Source organism: Nomascus leucogenys, chromosome 6 (genome assembly GCF_006542625.1).
Source record: "Nomascus leucogenys isolate Asia chromosome 6, Asia_NLE_v1, whole genome shotgun sequence".
Lineage (NCBI taxonomy): Eukaryota > Metazoa > Chordata > Mammalia > Primates > Hylobatidae > Nomascus > Nomascus leucogenys.
This window is the reverse complement of record NC_044386.1, coordinates 120065084-120082529: the sequence shown is the minus strand read 5'-3', so window position 1 is coordinate 120082529 and position 17446 is coordinate 120065084. Positions and strand designations below refer to the sequence as shown.

At 38.6% G+C, this 17446-nt stretch overlaps 1 protein-coding gene across 4 annotated transcripts in view; it reads right to left on the bottom strand.

Moving 5' to 3' along the window:
• Nucleotides 1-17446, bottom strand: part of CERS3 (ceramide synthase 3) — a 140253-nt gene that overhangs the window by 35204 nt on the left and 87603 nt on the right. For all 4 annotated transcript variants that reach the window (XM_003277548.3, XM_012507172.2, XM_030813848.1 and 1 more), the window contains one exon: nucleotides 9184-9337. In XM_003277548.3, coding sequence (XP_003277596.1) covers nucleotides 9184-9337 — 154 coding nt within the window. The remainder of the gene's footprint in view (nucleotides 1-9183; nucleotides 9338-17446) is intronic.

Here is a 17446-nt window from a genome sequence, read left to right as displayed (position 1 = left end):
GCAGCCCTTGAAAGAAATTGAAATATTTTACTCCAAAATATATTCCTTTGATATAGTTTGAAATGGCCTACCAAACTGTCTCTTGTGGAGCAAACCTGCATTTTGCGGAGAATCACCTTTCCTTTCTGGATCTCTCCTCTGATCCAGGAGAGAATGAATTAACAGTCTGGCACCTTTTAAGGTCTGATAACAGCACTGAAGTCAGCTACCTGGAGTCTTCATCTGCATAATAAAACCTTGGTCTCCACAACCCCTTATCTTAATACAGACATTCCTTTCTATTGATTTCAGCTCTTATCTAATGAGTAATCTAATAACTCTCTCAACCAATTGCCAATCAGAAAAATCTCTGAATCTACCTATGACCTGGAAGCTCCCACTTCCAGTTGTCTTGCCTTTCCAGACCAAAGCAATGTACATCTGACATGCATTGATTGATGACTTATATCTCCCTAAAATGTCTAAAACCAAGTTGTAATCCGACCACCTTGGGCACATGTTCTCAGGATCTCCTGGGGCTGTGTCATGGGCCACTGGTCATTCATATTTGGTTCAGGATAAATCTGTTCAAATACTTTAAAGAGTTTGACTCTTTTCATCAACACTTAGTAGTAGGGTATGATTTTAAGACAAAGCAGAAATGCGATCTTTTTCACTTGCTTTAAAGGCTCAACTCAAACTCCATCACCCAATGAAACATTTCCTGGTCCCTTGAGTTAATTTCTCTTTTTATCTTTTCTTCCATAGCAAGTTTCTGGGGCCTGTATGTACCACAGGGCATTCTGTATGCTATAGTTAGTTGCCAGTAGATGAACATTCCCCTACTAGATGGTGGGCTATTTCCCTAAAGTCAGGGATTATCTTATTCATCTCTGTTGCCTTTCCCTCATTGTGTTCTGGAATTAAAGCATAGAACCCAATTCAAAACAACACAAACAAAAAACCTTCAATAGTCTAAAAGGTCGAATCAATAATTAATTCGTTATTATTTAGAGAAGATGTTTTCAGAAACAAAGTATAGTAAAATGATGGACAGTATTTCAGAGACTAGTGGGGAGCAAGCTCAGGGGGAGAGCATTATGTGCAATTTGGATATTCAGTAAAAATAAACATAAGGCTCTGAAGTATTATTCAATTATCATCATAAAGGTTGTCCAAAACTAGAGCATTTTGACTCATTAGGGGATTCTTTAAAAGCAGCAATCGAGAACAACTAGAGGCATCTGGTACATGCCTCCTCCACAGAGGAACCAAATAGCAAGTAGATAATCACACTTTGAACAGATCCTCTAAGAGAAGAGCAGAATTCAACAGAGAAGTGACAGGAAACACTTAAGGCAAAAAAGGAAAGGGAAGCCAAGACCGTCTGCTCTGCTAAGAACCTGGAGATACTCCCCAGTGTGGGAAAAGGGTAAGTAAGGGATCTCAGTAGTCCACATTCCCATCATGGACTCCTGCAACCCTAGCCACAGGAGAGGCCCTCAACTCTCATGGGCCATAAGACTAACATAGAGAGCTGCCTAGAGTTGACACAAAAGCATCGCTCCATAGAAGGAGCTCATACGAGGTCCCACATACCCCCTGAGTCCTAAGCAGCTACAGCACAGTGCCATTTTGAGAGCCTAGCCTCTGCCAAACTGCAGCCTGTGCTGAAGCACAACAGTCCCTGCATCTACACATTCCTGGAGCCCCACTGACATTCTCCATGTGGGGGCACTGCTGTGGCTGGCTGTTGCTACCAGGGCTGAAGCAGTAACCATTGACAGTGGCCCTGATATCCCCAGTAGTGTGCCATCACACATTTTTATGTGTCCCGCTGCTGTATGCCACTACCAGGGCCAAAGTGCAAGCCACTGGCAGTGACCCCACTGCCTTAGTCGTAGAGTCACCATGCATTTACAAGTGTCCTGAGGACAGGTTACCATATCCACAGCTGCTACCTGGGGATGAAGCATGTGCTCCCTAGCCAACCACCTGCAGGTGCTGCCACTGAAAGCAACCCCACTCTTCCCAGTAGCAGGGCACCCTGCCCCTACCTACCACAACCAGCACATGCATGCACCACAGGGGGGCCTGAGGATAGGTCTGTCTCACTCACCTGGTTCCACACTCCCTCCCCCTACTGCCCAAGTATACCATTGGAAGGCCCAGAAATTAACTGGCTGTGTTCACAATGATTGGTATCTAAGCACTCCTCCCAGGTTGTGCCCACCTAACCTGCTGCTATCACCAGAGCTAGTACTCACCTGCACATGCAACCTGCAGGCCTGGGGACTGGCCGTCCTAGCCCATTGCAGCCACTGCCAACACCAATGCAGCCCACTTGGGAGCCAGAGGATTGTTAAGTGACTGCTACTGCCATTGCCCATGCCACAGCTTCTGCCTAGGGGCCCAAAGGCCAACCTACCTCCTGCCCCATCACTGCCACTGTTGGCACCTGGGAAAGTTATCTGAAGGCCAAAGAATCAGCCTGCCTGGAGCTGCTAACACTAGTGCCCAAGGACAGGACCATTTGGCCCACTGCTGCCACTGCTGGGGCCCAAGGACTAGCCCACTTGCCATTCCCATCCCCAGCAAAACTTCACCACAGTCTCCAATAACTGCACCCTAAGCCAATGAAAAATTCACAGACACCACTGAGGTTGTTCATAGCCAAAAAAAATCACATAATGACTACAATATTGCATGCACCCAGAATCAGAACCAAAGTGCCCTACCAACAACCACTGTAAGTACATCTTCAGGAAAATATCCTCTGCTATGAAAGCAAATTCAAAAAAATGTAAGAAGCAACTGTTATACCAGATGTGTAGATATCAATTTAAGGACACAGAAACATAAAATAGCAAGGAAATATAATACCTTCAGAAAAACACAATAATTCTCCAGCAACAGGTTCCAATAAAAACAAACTTAAGATATCCCAGAAAAAGAACTCAATATAATTAAAGAACCTCAGTGTGATATAAGAGAACACAGATAAACAATACAAGGAAATCAGAAAAACAATTCATAATGTGAATGAGAGGTTTACCAAAGAGATAGATATCATAAAAAAAAGAACCAAACAGAAATTCTGGAAGTAAAGAATTCATTGAATGAAATACAAAATACTTTCAAATGCTTTAAAAATAGACTAGATCGGCCAGGCGTGGTGGCTCACTCCTGTAATCCCAGCACTTTGGGAGGCCGAGGTGGGCGGATCAAGAGGTCAGGAGACCGAAACCATTCTGGCCAACATGGTAAAACCCCATCTTTACTAAAATAGAAAAAATTAGCTGGGCATGGTGGCATGTACCTGTAGTCCCAGCTACTCAGGAGGTTGAGGCAGGGGAATCGCTTGAACTTGGCAGGTGGAAGTCGCAGTGAGCCAAGATTGTGCCACTACACTCCAGCCTGGCAACACAGCAAGACTCTGTCTCAAAAAAAAAAAAAAAAAAATAGACTAGATCAAGCAGAAGAAAGAATTTCAGAACTTGAAGACAGGTCTTTTGAAATAACTTCATTAGATAAAAATAAAGAAAAAAATGAAAAAAGAATGAACATAGCCTACCTGACATATGGGACACTGTAAGGGAAACAACTTATTTAACTTTTGGTGTTCCAGAGGTGAAAATAAAGTAAAAAAGATAGAAACCTATTTAACAAAATAACAGCTGAAGTGTTCCCAAGTTTGCAAGAGATTTAGACATCCAGATACAAGAAGTTCAGAGATTCACAAATAGACATGATTCTTAAGGGTCTTCACTGCATATTATAGTCAAACTGTTAGAAGTCAAAAACAAAGATAGCATTCTAAGAACAGCAACAGAAATGTGTCTAGTCACCTGTAAGGGAACCACCATCAGACTAAAAACAGAAACCTTACAGGCCAGGAGAAAATGGGATGATATGGTCACAGTCCTGAAAGGGGGGGCGGGGGGAAACCTGTCAACCAAGAATTCTATACTCAGAAAACTTATCTTTTATAAATGTAGAAGAAATAAAGTATTTTCCAGATATGCAAAAACTAAGGGAATTCATCACAACTACACTGGCCCTACAAGAAATGCTTCAGTCAGTTCTACAGCCAGAAGTGAAAAAATCATATCTACCAGCATGAAAACAGAAAAGTACAAAACATCCTGGTAGAACAAACACATAAATGAAGAAGAGAAAGGACTCAAATGTTACCACTGCAGAAAACCACCAAACCACAATGATAAACAATAAGAGAGAAAGAAAGAAACAAAGGATATACAGAACAACTAGAAATTAATTAATAAAATCACAGAAATAACCTCTCACATATTAATACTAACCTTGAATGTAAACAGATGATTAAACTTTCCACTTAAAAGATATAGACTGGCTGAATGGATTTAAAAATGACTCACTATATGCTGCCTACAAGAATCTCATTTCACCTGTAAAAACACACATAGACTAGGCCAGGCATGGTGGCTCATGCCTGCAATCCCAGCACTTTGGGAGGCCAAGGTGGGAAGATCACAAGGTCAGGAGATTGAGACCATCCTGGCTAACATGGTGAAACCCTGTCTCTACTAAAAATACAAAAACAAAATTAGCCGGGTGTGGTGGTGGGCACCTGTAGTTCCAGCTACTAGGAAGGCTGAGGTGGGAGAATGGCGTGAATCTGGGAGGCGGAGCTTGCAGTGAGCCAAGATCGTGCCACTGCACTCTAGCCTGGGTGACAAAGCAAGACTCTGTCTCAAAAAAACAAAAAACAAAACAAACAAAAAACCAAAACAAAACAAAACATATAGATTAAAAGTAAAGGAATGTAAAAAGATAATCCTGCAAATGGAAACCAAAAGCAAGCAGAAACACCTATACTTATATCAGATAAAACAGACTTTAATTCAAAAAAACAGTAAAAATAGACAAAAAAGGCCATTATATAATGATAAAGAGATCAACTCAGCAAGAAATACAATTATAAATATATGTGTAGCCAACAATAGAGCACTCAGATATATAAAGCAAATATTACTAAAGAGAGAGATGAAGTCCAATACAATAATAGTTGGAGACTTCAACACCCTACTATCACCATTAGATGGATCATCTGGACAGAATATTTATAAAGAAACATTGGATTTAAACTGCACTTTATGCCAAATGGACCTAACAGACTTTTAAAGAACACTTCATCCAATGGCTACAGAATAAACATTCTTCTCATCAGCACATGGGACATTCTCCAGGACATACCATATGTTAGGACACAAAACATGTCTCAACAAATTTTAAAAAACTAAAATTATATGTAGTATCTTTTTAGACCACAATGGATTAGAACTATAAATCAATAATAAGAGAAACTTTGAAAACTGTATGAATACATGGAAATTAAACAACATGCTCCCAAATGACCACTAGGTCAAGAAAGAAATTAAGAGGGAAATCAAAACATTTCTTGAAACAAGTGAAAATCAAAACACAACATATCAAAACCTATGAGATACAACAAAAGCAGTGCTAAGAGGGAAGTTTATAGCAATAAACTTCTACATCAAAAAAGTAGAAAGATGTCATATAAAAAAATCTAGTGATGCACTTCAATGAACTAGGAAAGCAAGAACAAACCAAATGCAAAATTAGTTGACAGAAAGAAATAATAAAGATCAGAGCAAATCTAAATGAAAGAGACTGAAAATAATTACAAAGAATCAACAAAATTAGAAGTTAGTTTTTTGAAACGATAAACAAAATAGATTGCTAGCTAGACTGACCAAGAAAAAAGGAGAAAAGACCAAAATAAAATCAGAAACAAAAAAGACACATTACAATTGATACCACAGAAATACAAAAGATTATCAGAAACTATAGTGAATAACTATACACTAACAAACTGGAAAACCTAGAGGAAATGGTTAAATTCATAAACACATACAACATCCCAAGACTGATTGAGGAAGAAACAGAAAACCTGAACAGACCAATAAAAAGTAAAGAGATTGGTCGGGCGCGGTGGCTCACGCTTGTAATCCCAGCACTTTGGGAGGCCGAGGTGGGTGGATCACGAGGTCAGGAGATCGAGACCATGGTGAAACCCCGTCTCTACTAAAAATACACAAAATTAGCCGGGTGTGGTTGTGGGCACCTGTAGTCCCAGCTACTCGGAGAGGCTGAGGCAGGGGAATGGCATGAACTCGGGAGGCGGAGTTTGCAGTGAGCCGAGATTGTGCCACTGCACTCCAGCCTGGGTGACAGAGCGAGACTCTGTCTCAAAAAAAAAAAAAAAAAAAAAAAAAAAGTAAAGAGATTGGATCAGTAATAAAAAGTCTTTCAACAAAGAAAAGTCCAGGTCCAGATAGCTGTATTGCCAAATTCCACCAAATTTACAGAGAAGAATTTACAGCAATTCTCCTTAAACTATTCAAAAAAAAAATTAAGTGGAGGGAATTCTCCCTAACTCATTCTACAAGGCCAGCATTACCTTGATATCAAAACCAGACAAGGACCCAACAACAAAAAAGTACTACAGGTCAATATCCCTGATTAACATAGATGCAAAAATTCTCAACAAAATACTAGCAAGCCAAATCCAACATTACATCAAAAAGATAGCATACCATGGCCAAGTGGGATTCAACCCAGGGATGCAAGGTTGGTTCAATATAAACAAATCAATAAATGTGATACATTACATTGACAGAATGTAGAATAAAATCTGTATGATCATCTCAATAGATGCAGAAAAAGCATTTAATAAAATTCAGCATCCTTTTATGATAAAAACTCTCAACAAACTAGTCATAGAGGGAACATACCTGAACATAATGAAGGGCATATATAACAAATTCACAGCTAACATCATACTAAATGGTGAAAGGCTGAAAACCTTTCCTTTAAAAACTAGAACAAGACAAAGATGCTCACTTTACTACTCCTATTTGACGTAGTACTGGACATTAAAGTCAGAGCAATCAGGCAAGAGACAAATAAAAGGCATCCAAATTAGAAAAGAGGATGTCAAATTGTCCCTCTTTGTCAAGTTGTCCCTCTTTGCAGATGGCACGATCTTATATCCAGAAAAACCTAAAGACTTCACCAAAAAAGCCTTAGATCTGATAAATAAATTCAGTAAAGTTACAGGACACAAATTCAACATAAAAAATAGTGTGTCCATATATGAACAACACACTAGCTGAAAAAGAATTCAATAAGGGAATCCCATTTACAATAACTACAAAAATACCTAGGAATAAATTTAACCAAGGAGGTAAAAGACCTCTACAAGGAAAACTACAAAACACTGATTTTTAAAAAATTGAAGAGGACATAAACAAATGGAAAGACAGCCCATGCTCATGGATTAGAAAAGTTAATATCATTAAAATGACCAGACTGCTCAAAGCTATCTACAGATTCAATTCAATCTCTACCAAGATAGCAATGTTGGCCAGGCATAGTGCCTCGCACCTGTAATTCCAGTACTTTGGGAGGCCGAGGCAAGAGAATCACTTGACCCCAAGAGTTTGAGACCATCCTGGAAAACAGAGACCCCATCTCTACAAAAAATTTTAAAAATTAGTGAAGTGTGGTGGCATGTGCCTGCAGTCCCAGCTACTTGAGTGGCTGAAGTGGGAGGATTGTTTGAGCCTGGGAGATTGAGGCAGCAGTGAGTCATAATCATGCCCCTGCACTCTAGCCTTGAAGACAGAGCAAGGCATTGTCAAAAAAAAAAATAATAAAGATACCAATGCCATTTTTCACAGAAATAAAAAAATACATACATTGGGGGAAAGTACACCCTCTTCAATAAATGGTATGGAGAAAATTGGATATCCACATGCAGAGGATTGAAACTAGATCTCTGTCTCTCATCATATACAAAAATCAACTCAACATAGATTACAGACTTAAATATAAGACCCCAAAATATAAAACTACTTGAAGAATACATAAGGGAAGTACTTCAAGGAAATACTTCAGGACATTGGTCTAGGCAAAGATTCAATGGCTAAGACCTCAAAAGCACAGGCAACAAAAACCGGAATAGACACATGGGACTATATTAAACTAAGAAGCTTCTGTGCAGCAAAGGAAACAATCAACATAATGAAGAGACAAGCTGTTGAATGGGAGAAAATATTTGCAAATTATTCATCTGATAATGGACTAATATCCAGAATATACAGGGAACTCAAACAGCTTAACAGTAAAACAACAACAACAAATAATAGTAATGATAATTCCATTACAAAAGGGGCAAAGGACATGAATAAATATTTCTGAAGAAAAATCATACAGTGGCCAACAGACACATGAAAAAATGCTCAACATCACTAATCATCAAGGAAATATGCAAGTCAAAACCACAATGAGATATCATCTCACCCCAGTTAAAACTGTTATTATTAAAAAGGCAAAAAGTGATTGACACACTGGTGAGAATGTAAAGAAGAGGGAACTCTTATACACTGTTTGTGGAATGTAAATTAGTACAATCTCTATGGAAAACGGAATGCAGATTTCTCAAAAACTAAATGTAGAACTACCATATGACCCAGCAATCTCACTACTGGATATTTATCCAAAAGAAAAAAAAAATATATCAAAGAGTAGAATGATAGACACCAGGTTGGGAAGGGTGTGTTGGTGGGGTTGGGGGAAGATGAAGAAAGGCTGGGTAATACGTAAAAACTTACAGTTAGATAAAAGGAATAAATTCCAATGTTCAGCAGCAGGTGACTGTAGTTGACAACAATACACTGTATATTTCAAAATAGCTGGAAGAGAGGACTTGAAATGTTCCTAACACTTAGAGATGATAAATACTCAAGATGATGGATACCCCAAATGTCCTGAATACACATTCTATGCATGTACAAAATATCACATAAATATGCACAAATATTACATATCAATAAACAAAAGTTTAAAAATTTTCTTCAAGCATAAAAACAAGCAGCAATTTTTAGAATTTTTGAATTTTTGACATTTTAATGTCAAAAATAACATATCTTCTAATAAAAGCAATTTCTTAAAAGCACCTTAAAGACCTACTTATGAAAAATCTAGCTCTATTTTACCAAAATTTTAATCAAAAATAATAAAATCAAGAAAAAAAGAATTCTAGTTAAAACTATGAATTAACTTGAACATTCAACAGTCTGGGCCTTACCATTAACCTGGCAATGACATTAAGAGCAATAATATTTGGACAGCCCTTACCTTCATGAATATACATCTGTTGAGCATCTTCAAGATGTAATAACCCCAGTAAAGGTGAAGGACCTGCAAGATCATGAGCTGTAGGTTGAGGAAGATGTATGAAAAGAAAGGCTCGAGGTGATACATAGGCAAGATCAGCGTGCAATATAAAATCCTGAAACACCAGATGAGAGAATTTCATTACAACCAAAGCACTTATGAATTTTCAATAATAAAACAAATAGTTTTTCTCCTAAGCCATACATTTATTTCGTTTCTAATAAAGCCCAGGAAATTATCAAAAGAAAAGATAAAATAATATTATCTTAAATATCATTACTGGCAAACAACAAAAAAAGTACAATCTGTCTTCCTGAAGAAAAGTTAAAGAAACAGCATTTTTATTACCCAGTGTTTAAACTAGAATGTTTCTGTACCTTGGTTTCCTCTTTTCAAACAAAAGCATACACTAACCATTTTTACCTTCTGGTGGTGAGGCTAGAGGATTTTGAAGAACAAATAAGATACTGCATGTTTACATGAGGTTACTATTACCTTAAAACACAATCTCATTTATTTGGCATCAAAGGTGAATAGAGAATTCTACAAAAGTACATTTTCCAAATAAAAGAAGCTTTAACAAAGCAAAAATTCCATGAGTACTTAACACTTCTGCTTCCTAAAGTAAATTGCGTGCTTTATTAGTTTCATAAACAGGCTCCTGGACACAATTTGAACTGCTCCTGATGACCTAAGATGTCGTGTCTTCAGATATTCTTGCCATATGGGCCAGGCATGGTGGCTTATGCCTGTAATACCAGCACTTTGGGAGGCCAAGGTGGACAGATCACCTGAGGTCAGGAGTTTGAGACCAGCCTGGCCAACAGGGCAAAACCCCATTTGTACTAAAAATACAAAAATTAGCTGGGTATGGTGGCATGCACCTGTAATCCCAGCTACTAGGGAGGCTGAAGCAAAAGAATTGCTTGAACCTGGGAGGCAGAGGTTGCAGTGAGCTGAGATTGTGCCACTGCACTCCAGCCTGGGTGACAGAGCAAGATTCCGTGAAAAAAAAAAAAAAAGATATTATTGTCATATGAAGGGCTATTTGTTTATTTCTCAAACTTATTTAGTACTATGAATTTAGAGTCTTTCAATAGGTTTGTTTGTAAGTATATTAGTTATATAAATAATTTTTTTCATATAACATTGGGGAAACAAGAAAAGAAAATTGTCCGTAACACCATCACCTTAAAAAAACAATATTGTAATTTTCATGCATTCTCTTCCAGTATTTTCCTATACAATTTTTTTATTAACATGCAGTAAAATTTACTGTTTTTTGGTGTATTGTTCAATGAATTTAATATGTCTATAGGTTTGTTTAAACACCACTACAGTTAGGATACAGAACAGCCTATCTTGCCAAAAAAATTCCATGATGCTATCCCTTTATTGCCACACCCTCCTCCACACGTAAACTTGGCAAACACTTTGCTCTGTATCCTTTGGTCTGTCTTCCAAGGACATAAATGGAATCATACGCTGTGTGAGTTTTTAAGGCCACCTTCTTTCACAAAGCATAATGCTTTTAAGATTCATTTGGTTGTAATCGTTATCAATAGCATGCTCCTTCTTATTATTGAGTGGCACTCCACTTTATGGCTGCATCACAGTTTGTTTTTTTACCTACTGAGGAACATTTGGGTTGTTTCCAGCTTTTGACATTTATGAATAGAACTGCTATAAATATTCATGTAGATATTTATATGTGAACAGAAGTTTTGATTTTTCAAGGGTAAGTATATAGGGGTAGAATTGTGTGCCATCTGGTAAATATATGCTTAACTTTATAAAAAACAGAAAAACGATTTTCCAGAGTGGTTGCTTTACATTCCCACCAGCAAAGCATGAGAATGTCAGTTGTTCTGTACCTTTGTTTGTACTTCATATTGTTCTATATTTTTGCCACTGCAGTAAACATAGCATTTGTGAGATTTTATGTTCAATTACATTTAGCTTTAAATCAAAGACATTTTATGCTATTTAGACAACTTGATGTATATAGTCTTTCATAAACTGAAATTATTTCTATGAAACTATATATTTCTAAATGTGAGATTACTGTTTTAAGGTGTACATTAAAGATACTAAAATTCAAGGTTGTATATTAAAAGTTACTAAAATATTGCCAAATTATTTTCCTAAATTGTAACTATTTATAAGGCCACCAGCAATTTATGAAAGAAGTTTCACTGAACTCAGAACCAGTATGAAATAGTTTCAAAATCTGTTAATTTAAAAGATAAAATACTTTCAGTTTACACTATTTGCAAGGCCTTAACATTTCCCCTATGTCTGCTTAGTAGCTCTATTTCTTCTTTTGTAAGTTATCAGTTCAAGTTCTTTGTTTGAAAAACAGGGGCCAGGTGCAGTGGCTCATGCCTGTAATCCCAGCACTTTGGGAGGCCGAGGCAGGTGGATCACCTGAGGTCAGGAGTTCAAGACCAGCCTGACCAACATGGTGAAACCCCATATCTACTAAAAAATATAAAGATTAGCCAGGTGTGGTGGCAGGTATCTGTGATCCCAGCTACTTGGGATGCTGAGGCAAGAGAATTGCTTGAACCCGGGAGGCAGAGTGTGCGGTGAGCTGACATTGTGCCACTGCACTCTAGCCTGGGCGACAGCAAGACTCCATCTCAAAAAAAAAAAAAAAAAAAAGATATAATAACTTGATTGCTTTTAAAAACTTAGGAATTACAGAAAAATATATAGAGGTTAAGGAATGAAAAATCACCTGAAGTCTCACAACTTACAGGTAACCCAGAATATTTTGTTAAACATGATTTAGGATATCTCTCTCAAAATTATATTCTTTAAAGTGCTTTTATTTTGCCCCTCCTATCACCACATGCTTTTATGTAATGAGGTGATCACTACCTATGTGTGATTTTTGTACCCAGCTTTTTTCATGCAATAACATGTTACAGAGAGCTTTCCACATCAATAAACAAAGCTATATATCAAGAGTTAGCAAACTTGTTTGTAAAGGAACAGATAATAAATATTTCAGGCCTCTGGACCATTTGGTCTCTGTTGCAACTACTCAATTCAGCCATTACAGTACAAAAGCAACCATGGCAGCTAACATTACATAAACTAATTCATGTATAGAAAGTACATACATTAGTGTGTGTGTCTGTATTCCAATAAAACTTTATCAACAAAAACCAGGCAATAGGCTGAATTTGGCCTTTGAGCCATAGTCTGCCAACCCCTACTAGGTATCACCATATATAATGGCTTCACAGAAATCCATTTTATAGATATATCATAATTTAACTAATCCCTTATTAATAGACATTTAAATTCTTCCCAAATGTTCATTATATTAGAAAGAATGCTGTGAGAATTACTTGTAAAAACATTTTTTTTTTTTGAGACATGGTCTCACTCTGTCTCCCAGGCAGGGGTGCAGAGGCATGATCACAGCTTACTATAGCCTCTACCTCCCAGGCTCAAGCAATCCTCCAACCTCAGCCACCTGAGTAGCTGGGACTCCTGGTATGCGGCACAACACCTGGCCAATTTTTGTATTTTGTTTTTGTAGAGGCGGGGTTTTGCCTTGTTGCCCAGGCTGATCTCAAACTTCTAGGCTTAAGGGAGTTAAGCCTTCCAAAGTTCTGGGATTATAGGCATGAACCACGTGTCGTTCTACAAAAACATTTTGATGTAATTGTTTGATTATCCACTTAGAATAGCTAAAATCCTGAATCAAAGAGTAGACTCATGTTACAATTTGGAATATAATGTTACACTGCTTTTCAGAAAGACTATACCAATTTATATTCTTGCACCCAATATATAAGAGTATCTGCTTCCTCAGATATTGACCAATATTGTATTTTATCAGTCTCCACCTAAAATAACAGAGTACTGTTTATATTCATATTTTTATTTAATGTATAGTGACTATATATATTTATACATCTATTTGTATCTTTTATTGGTTATTTTACTTGGCTACTTTTATTTATTCTTTACGAACTGCTTTTGTGGCATCTGTCCATTTTTCTATTGGAGCATTTATTTTTCCTGTTGATTCTTAAATGCTCTTTATATATGAAAGATATCAACACTTTTTAAATTATGTTAATTAGCTTTATACAGTCCAGTACTTTCTTTCAATACTGATTTTTTTGGCAAAGTAATTTAAAAAATTTTTAAATCAAATCTGTCAATTGCTTATTTTATACTTTGCATACATGTTATGTTTTAAAGGTCCTTTTTCAGCCCCATCAATATAAAACATATTTTCCCATATTTTCTTAAAGTTCTGGCTTTACTAGTTATATACCATGTCACTTATTTGTGCATTTCCTCATCTGTAAAATGCAAGCAGAGAGTACCTACCTTATTTATTCCATAAACCACTACTGAGCACCTACTAAAGTGCTACCTGACACTTGGTAGTAGCCAGGAATATGGCAATGAATGAGAGGGACCAAAACCCCTAAACTAGTAGGGTTTACCTTCTGGTACTCACATTTATTTATAGGCTTATTAGAGGAAATGATACATGTAAAAACCTATTTGCCATTCTGGTTTGCTGGATCCTGCAATTTTGTGCCTTATTCTGTACTCTCTCTACCTAGAATGTACTTTCTCTTTTCAACTGAACCCCTTTCCATCCATTAAAGCATGGGTCTCTCCACAACAAAAGTTTCCATGTAATTCTGGTCACCCCTGAATTTATTCCTTTCCTCCTAGCTCTCCCCTCCTCACTAGTAGGCAAGCTTTCCAAAGGCAGTGGCCAGGACACCTTCACCTCTGGGTCCTTCCCTTGTCTGGCTCAGGGACTTGCCCCTTACTAGGTCCCCTATTGGGAATTTGTCAGTGTTAATATTGACAAAGGGACCTACTCAAAAATGCCTTCTTTACACAGTCTATCAGAGAATGTGAATAATTAGCTAAACATATAATTGCCCATTGTGATCCATGTAAAGAAAGAAAGAAAATAACAGGGCATGTGGCAGGGTTCTACATGTACAAAGGCTGTCGAGTGGGAAGCATCATGAAGAATTCGAGGAGCTAAAAGAAGACCAGTGTGGCTTAAGGGAGAGGAGTGGCAGTGAAGGGTGGTGTAAGATGAGGTGGGTGAGGTGAGGAAGCCATCTCAGGTAGGCCTTGCAAGTCAGGGTGGAGGCGTGTCCTTCATTGTGAGAGCAACAGGAAGCTTGGCTGGTTTTAGAAAGAGGAGTGACACATGTGGAACAGAATCATCAGAGCTGGGTTCGAGGCTCAACGCCACTAATTTCCTGGCTCGAAACCTGCATAAGTCACTGAGCCTTAGTTCCTTAGTCACTGGGTAGAACTAACTGCCCCTCCACCACCTCCTTTGACTAGAGGCTCCTAGGAGACACACAGCCAGTTTTACAAACTGTATAGCCCTCAGAATGAAAGAAGCTGCCATTAAGATGCAAATGTCTTCTAAGAGAGCTGAGCCTCTGGGCAGAGAGGAGAGGCCAGTGGAACTGGCGCTGGAGTCTTCAAGATTTCAATCAGGGCTCCCAGGATCTTAGCAAGTTCCATAATCTCTCTGGGCTTCAGTTTCTTTTGTAAAATGAGAACACCACCTGGGTGGTCATGAGGATTCAAAGAATGGACAAATGGAAAGTGCCTGTTACATAGTAAGTACTCAAAAATGAAAGTTACAACTATTACTCTTACTACCACTATGGCAACTACTACTTTCCCACAACTAGTCCTCTCCTACTGCAGAGAACTTACAGCAGTAACACAGTTAGAGCAATAACCCCCAAGAGAGTGCTCCTGAAATGGCTGGATTTCCTGCCAAGGGGAAGAGGAGGAGTCCACTTTGGAGAGGGTAAGCAGGCTCCGAGGAATGGGGACTCTGCTGCCTGAACATTCTCTGCAAGAGGACAGAGGGGACTGGAGGCCAAAGAAGTGGAAGAGGAGTCAGTGGGGAGTAGCCATTGTGGCACGGGTAACAACCAGCTATGATGCCACAGTTAAAATTTCAAGACTTCAATAAAGGATGGTCTAGTGTCTCAAGTTTCCTCTCCTTCTATGCTAAAAGAAGACTGGGAAAAAGAAAAAAAATTCCATCTGCCCTTCCCAGCTCTCTTCCTAACACACGTGCATACATGTGTGCAGGCACATGCATAGAACACACAACACTTGCACATTATCGGTAGTCGCCACCTTACAGCGACTGAATGGAATTTTCCTTTTCATGAAGAATGCCAAAAGACTGCTGTAGTCCTAAATTCTTAGAACCACTTTCTCCCTGTCCACTGGATTTAATCTTTCCAAATGGATAAGCTACTACCGTGCCCTTGGATTGCAAAGCTCAGCTTTTTCTGTTTTCAGTTTTGTTTCCAATTTTAGCTTTTCCAATCACTGGAGTTGGCATGGTTTGAATAAATTGCAGTGTTGGTATAAATATTAGCTGGTTTTGCTGGACTAGCTAAGGCAACCACCAAAAAGTTGTATTTGTCTAATGAAAATTGCAAGGTAAGGGTCTTATTTTCTTGCTAATTGTGGGTATGAGCATTAAGCCCTTTTAGGATAGCAAATACTTGTTCTACAGGTGAACAATTGTCTACCTCAGTGATCTCTTAAGTTTCTAAATGACTGGGTAGTTGAAGAAAACTTAATAAATATTTAGTGAAGGCAAATGATATGCTCTTAACCATCTAGTTTCAAATTTAATTTGAAGCCTATCTGTTCTGTGTTTCAAATATCCTGTTTCTAGTCTTGATTCTTCCATAACCAGCTATGTGATCCTGGAAGTACCTTAACTCCTGATCTGAAAAATAAATATGGTGTCTAAATGTTTCAACAATGTCAGCGACATGAAAGACAAGGAAGAGGTAAGGAACTGTTCCAGATGAATGACAGCTACATGCAATATGTGATCTGGAGCTGGATCCCCACACAGTGAGAGGGAAAAGCAATAAAAGACATGATTGGATTGATCGACAAAATTGGAACATGGAAGGTAGATTGCTACATTTCCTGCAATTGATAACTGCATTGTGATTATGTAAGAAAATGAATGTCCTTCTTCTTAGGAATTACACACTGAAGTATTCAGGGCACAACGAATTATTTAATTGATGTTTACAACTTGTAAATGGTTCAGAAACAAATATGTATATTCATACATACGTGTGGTGGGGAAGTAGAGAGAGAAGGAATGACAAAGTAAATGGGGCAAAATGCTAACCAGTAAACAGTATATCTAGGGGTTCTCTGTAGTATACTAGAAATTTCTTTGTAAGCTTAAAATTATTTCTAAAATTGGGAGGCTGAGGCAGGCGGACCACAAGGTCAAGAGATCGAGACCATCCTGGCCAACATGGTGAAACCCTGTTTCTACTAAAAATACAAAAATTAGCTGGGTGTGGTGGCGTGCACCTGTAGTCCCAGCAACTCAGGAGGCTGAGGCAGGAGAATCGCTTGAACCCGGGAGGCGGAGGTTGCAGTGAGCTAAGATCACGCCACTGCACTCCAGCCTGGGTGACAGAGCGAGACTCTGTCTCGGAAAAAACAAAAAAAAATTCTAAACAAATGAATTCATGAATAAAAGGATTGGACCAGATTATAAATAAGGTTCCTTATTCTAGGATTCTATGGTCTACAGAGGGGTGATTATTGTAGCTGTTCTTCACGAACTCAAAAATAGCATAAAGAAGATATCAAGCATATGGGCAGGATGGGAGAGCTCTCCTGAGGGCCCCTGTGGAGCGAGACAGCGACATATGTGGTAGAACAGGAATAGGTAGTCTCCTTCATCGGGGTGCAACTGGAAAGTCTAGTTCTGAGATACATATCTGCAGTGGTGGCTCAAGGGAGTGGCCCAGCTTCAACAGAGTCTTTCTTGCCTTGTACCTTCCTTTTCTTTGCTGGCTGCGCAAACGGCACTAAGCTGACCATGGTGCCATCAGAACCGATGCTCTGCCCTCTGGTTCTCATTTAGGACCAAGGCTTCAGGCCTTCAGAGGAAAAGAAGGGTCCATCATTCCCTCATCCCGGGTCCCCACTGATGAACATCAGCTAAGAGCACTGTTGGGTGCTTTCAGTTTTGTCTTTCTCTGTTTTTTAAAACTCTCCTTTCTCTATTAGCCATTCCAAGTATTTACATGGTCTCATTGTCGATAATATTCCCTTTCACATGTGGACTTCCCAGGGTACCATTTTTCTACACTTGTAATAGCTGGATCATCAAACGCTGAAATCTGAAGTCCAGTGAACC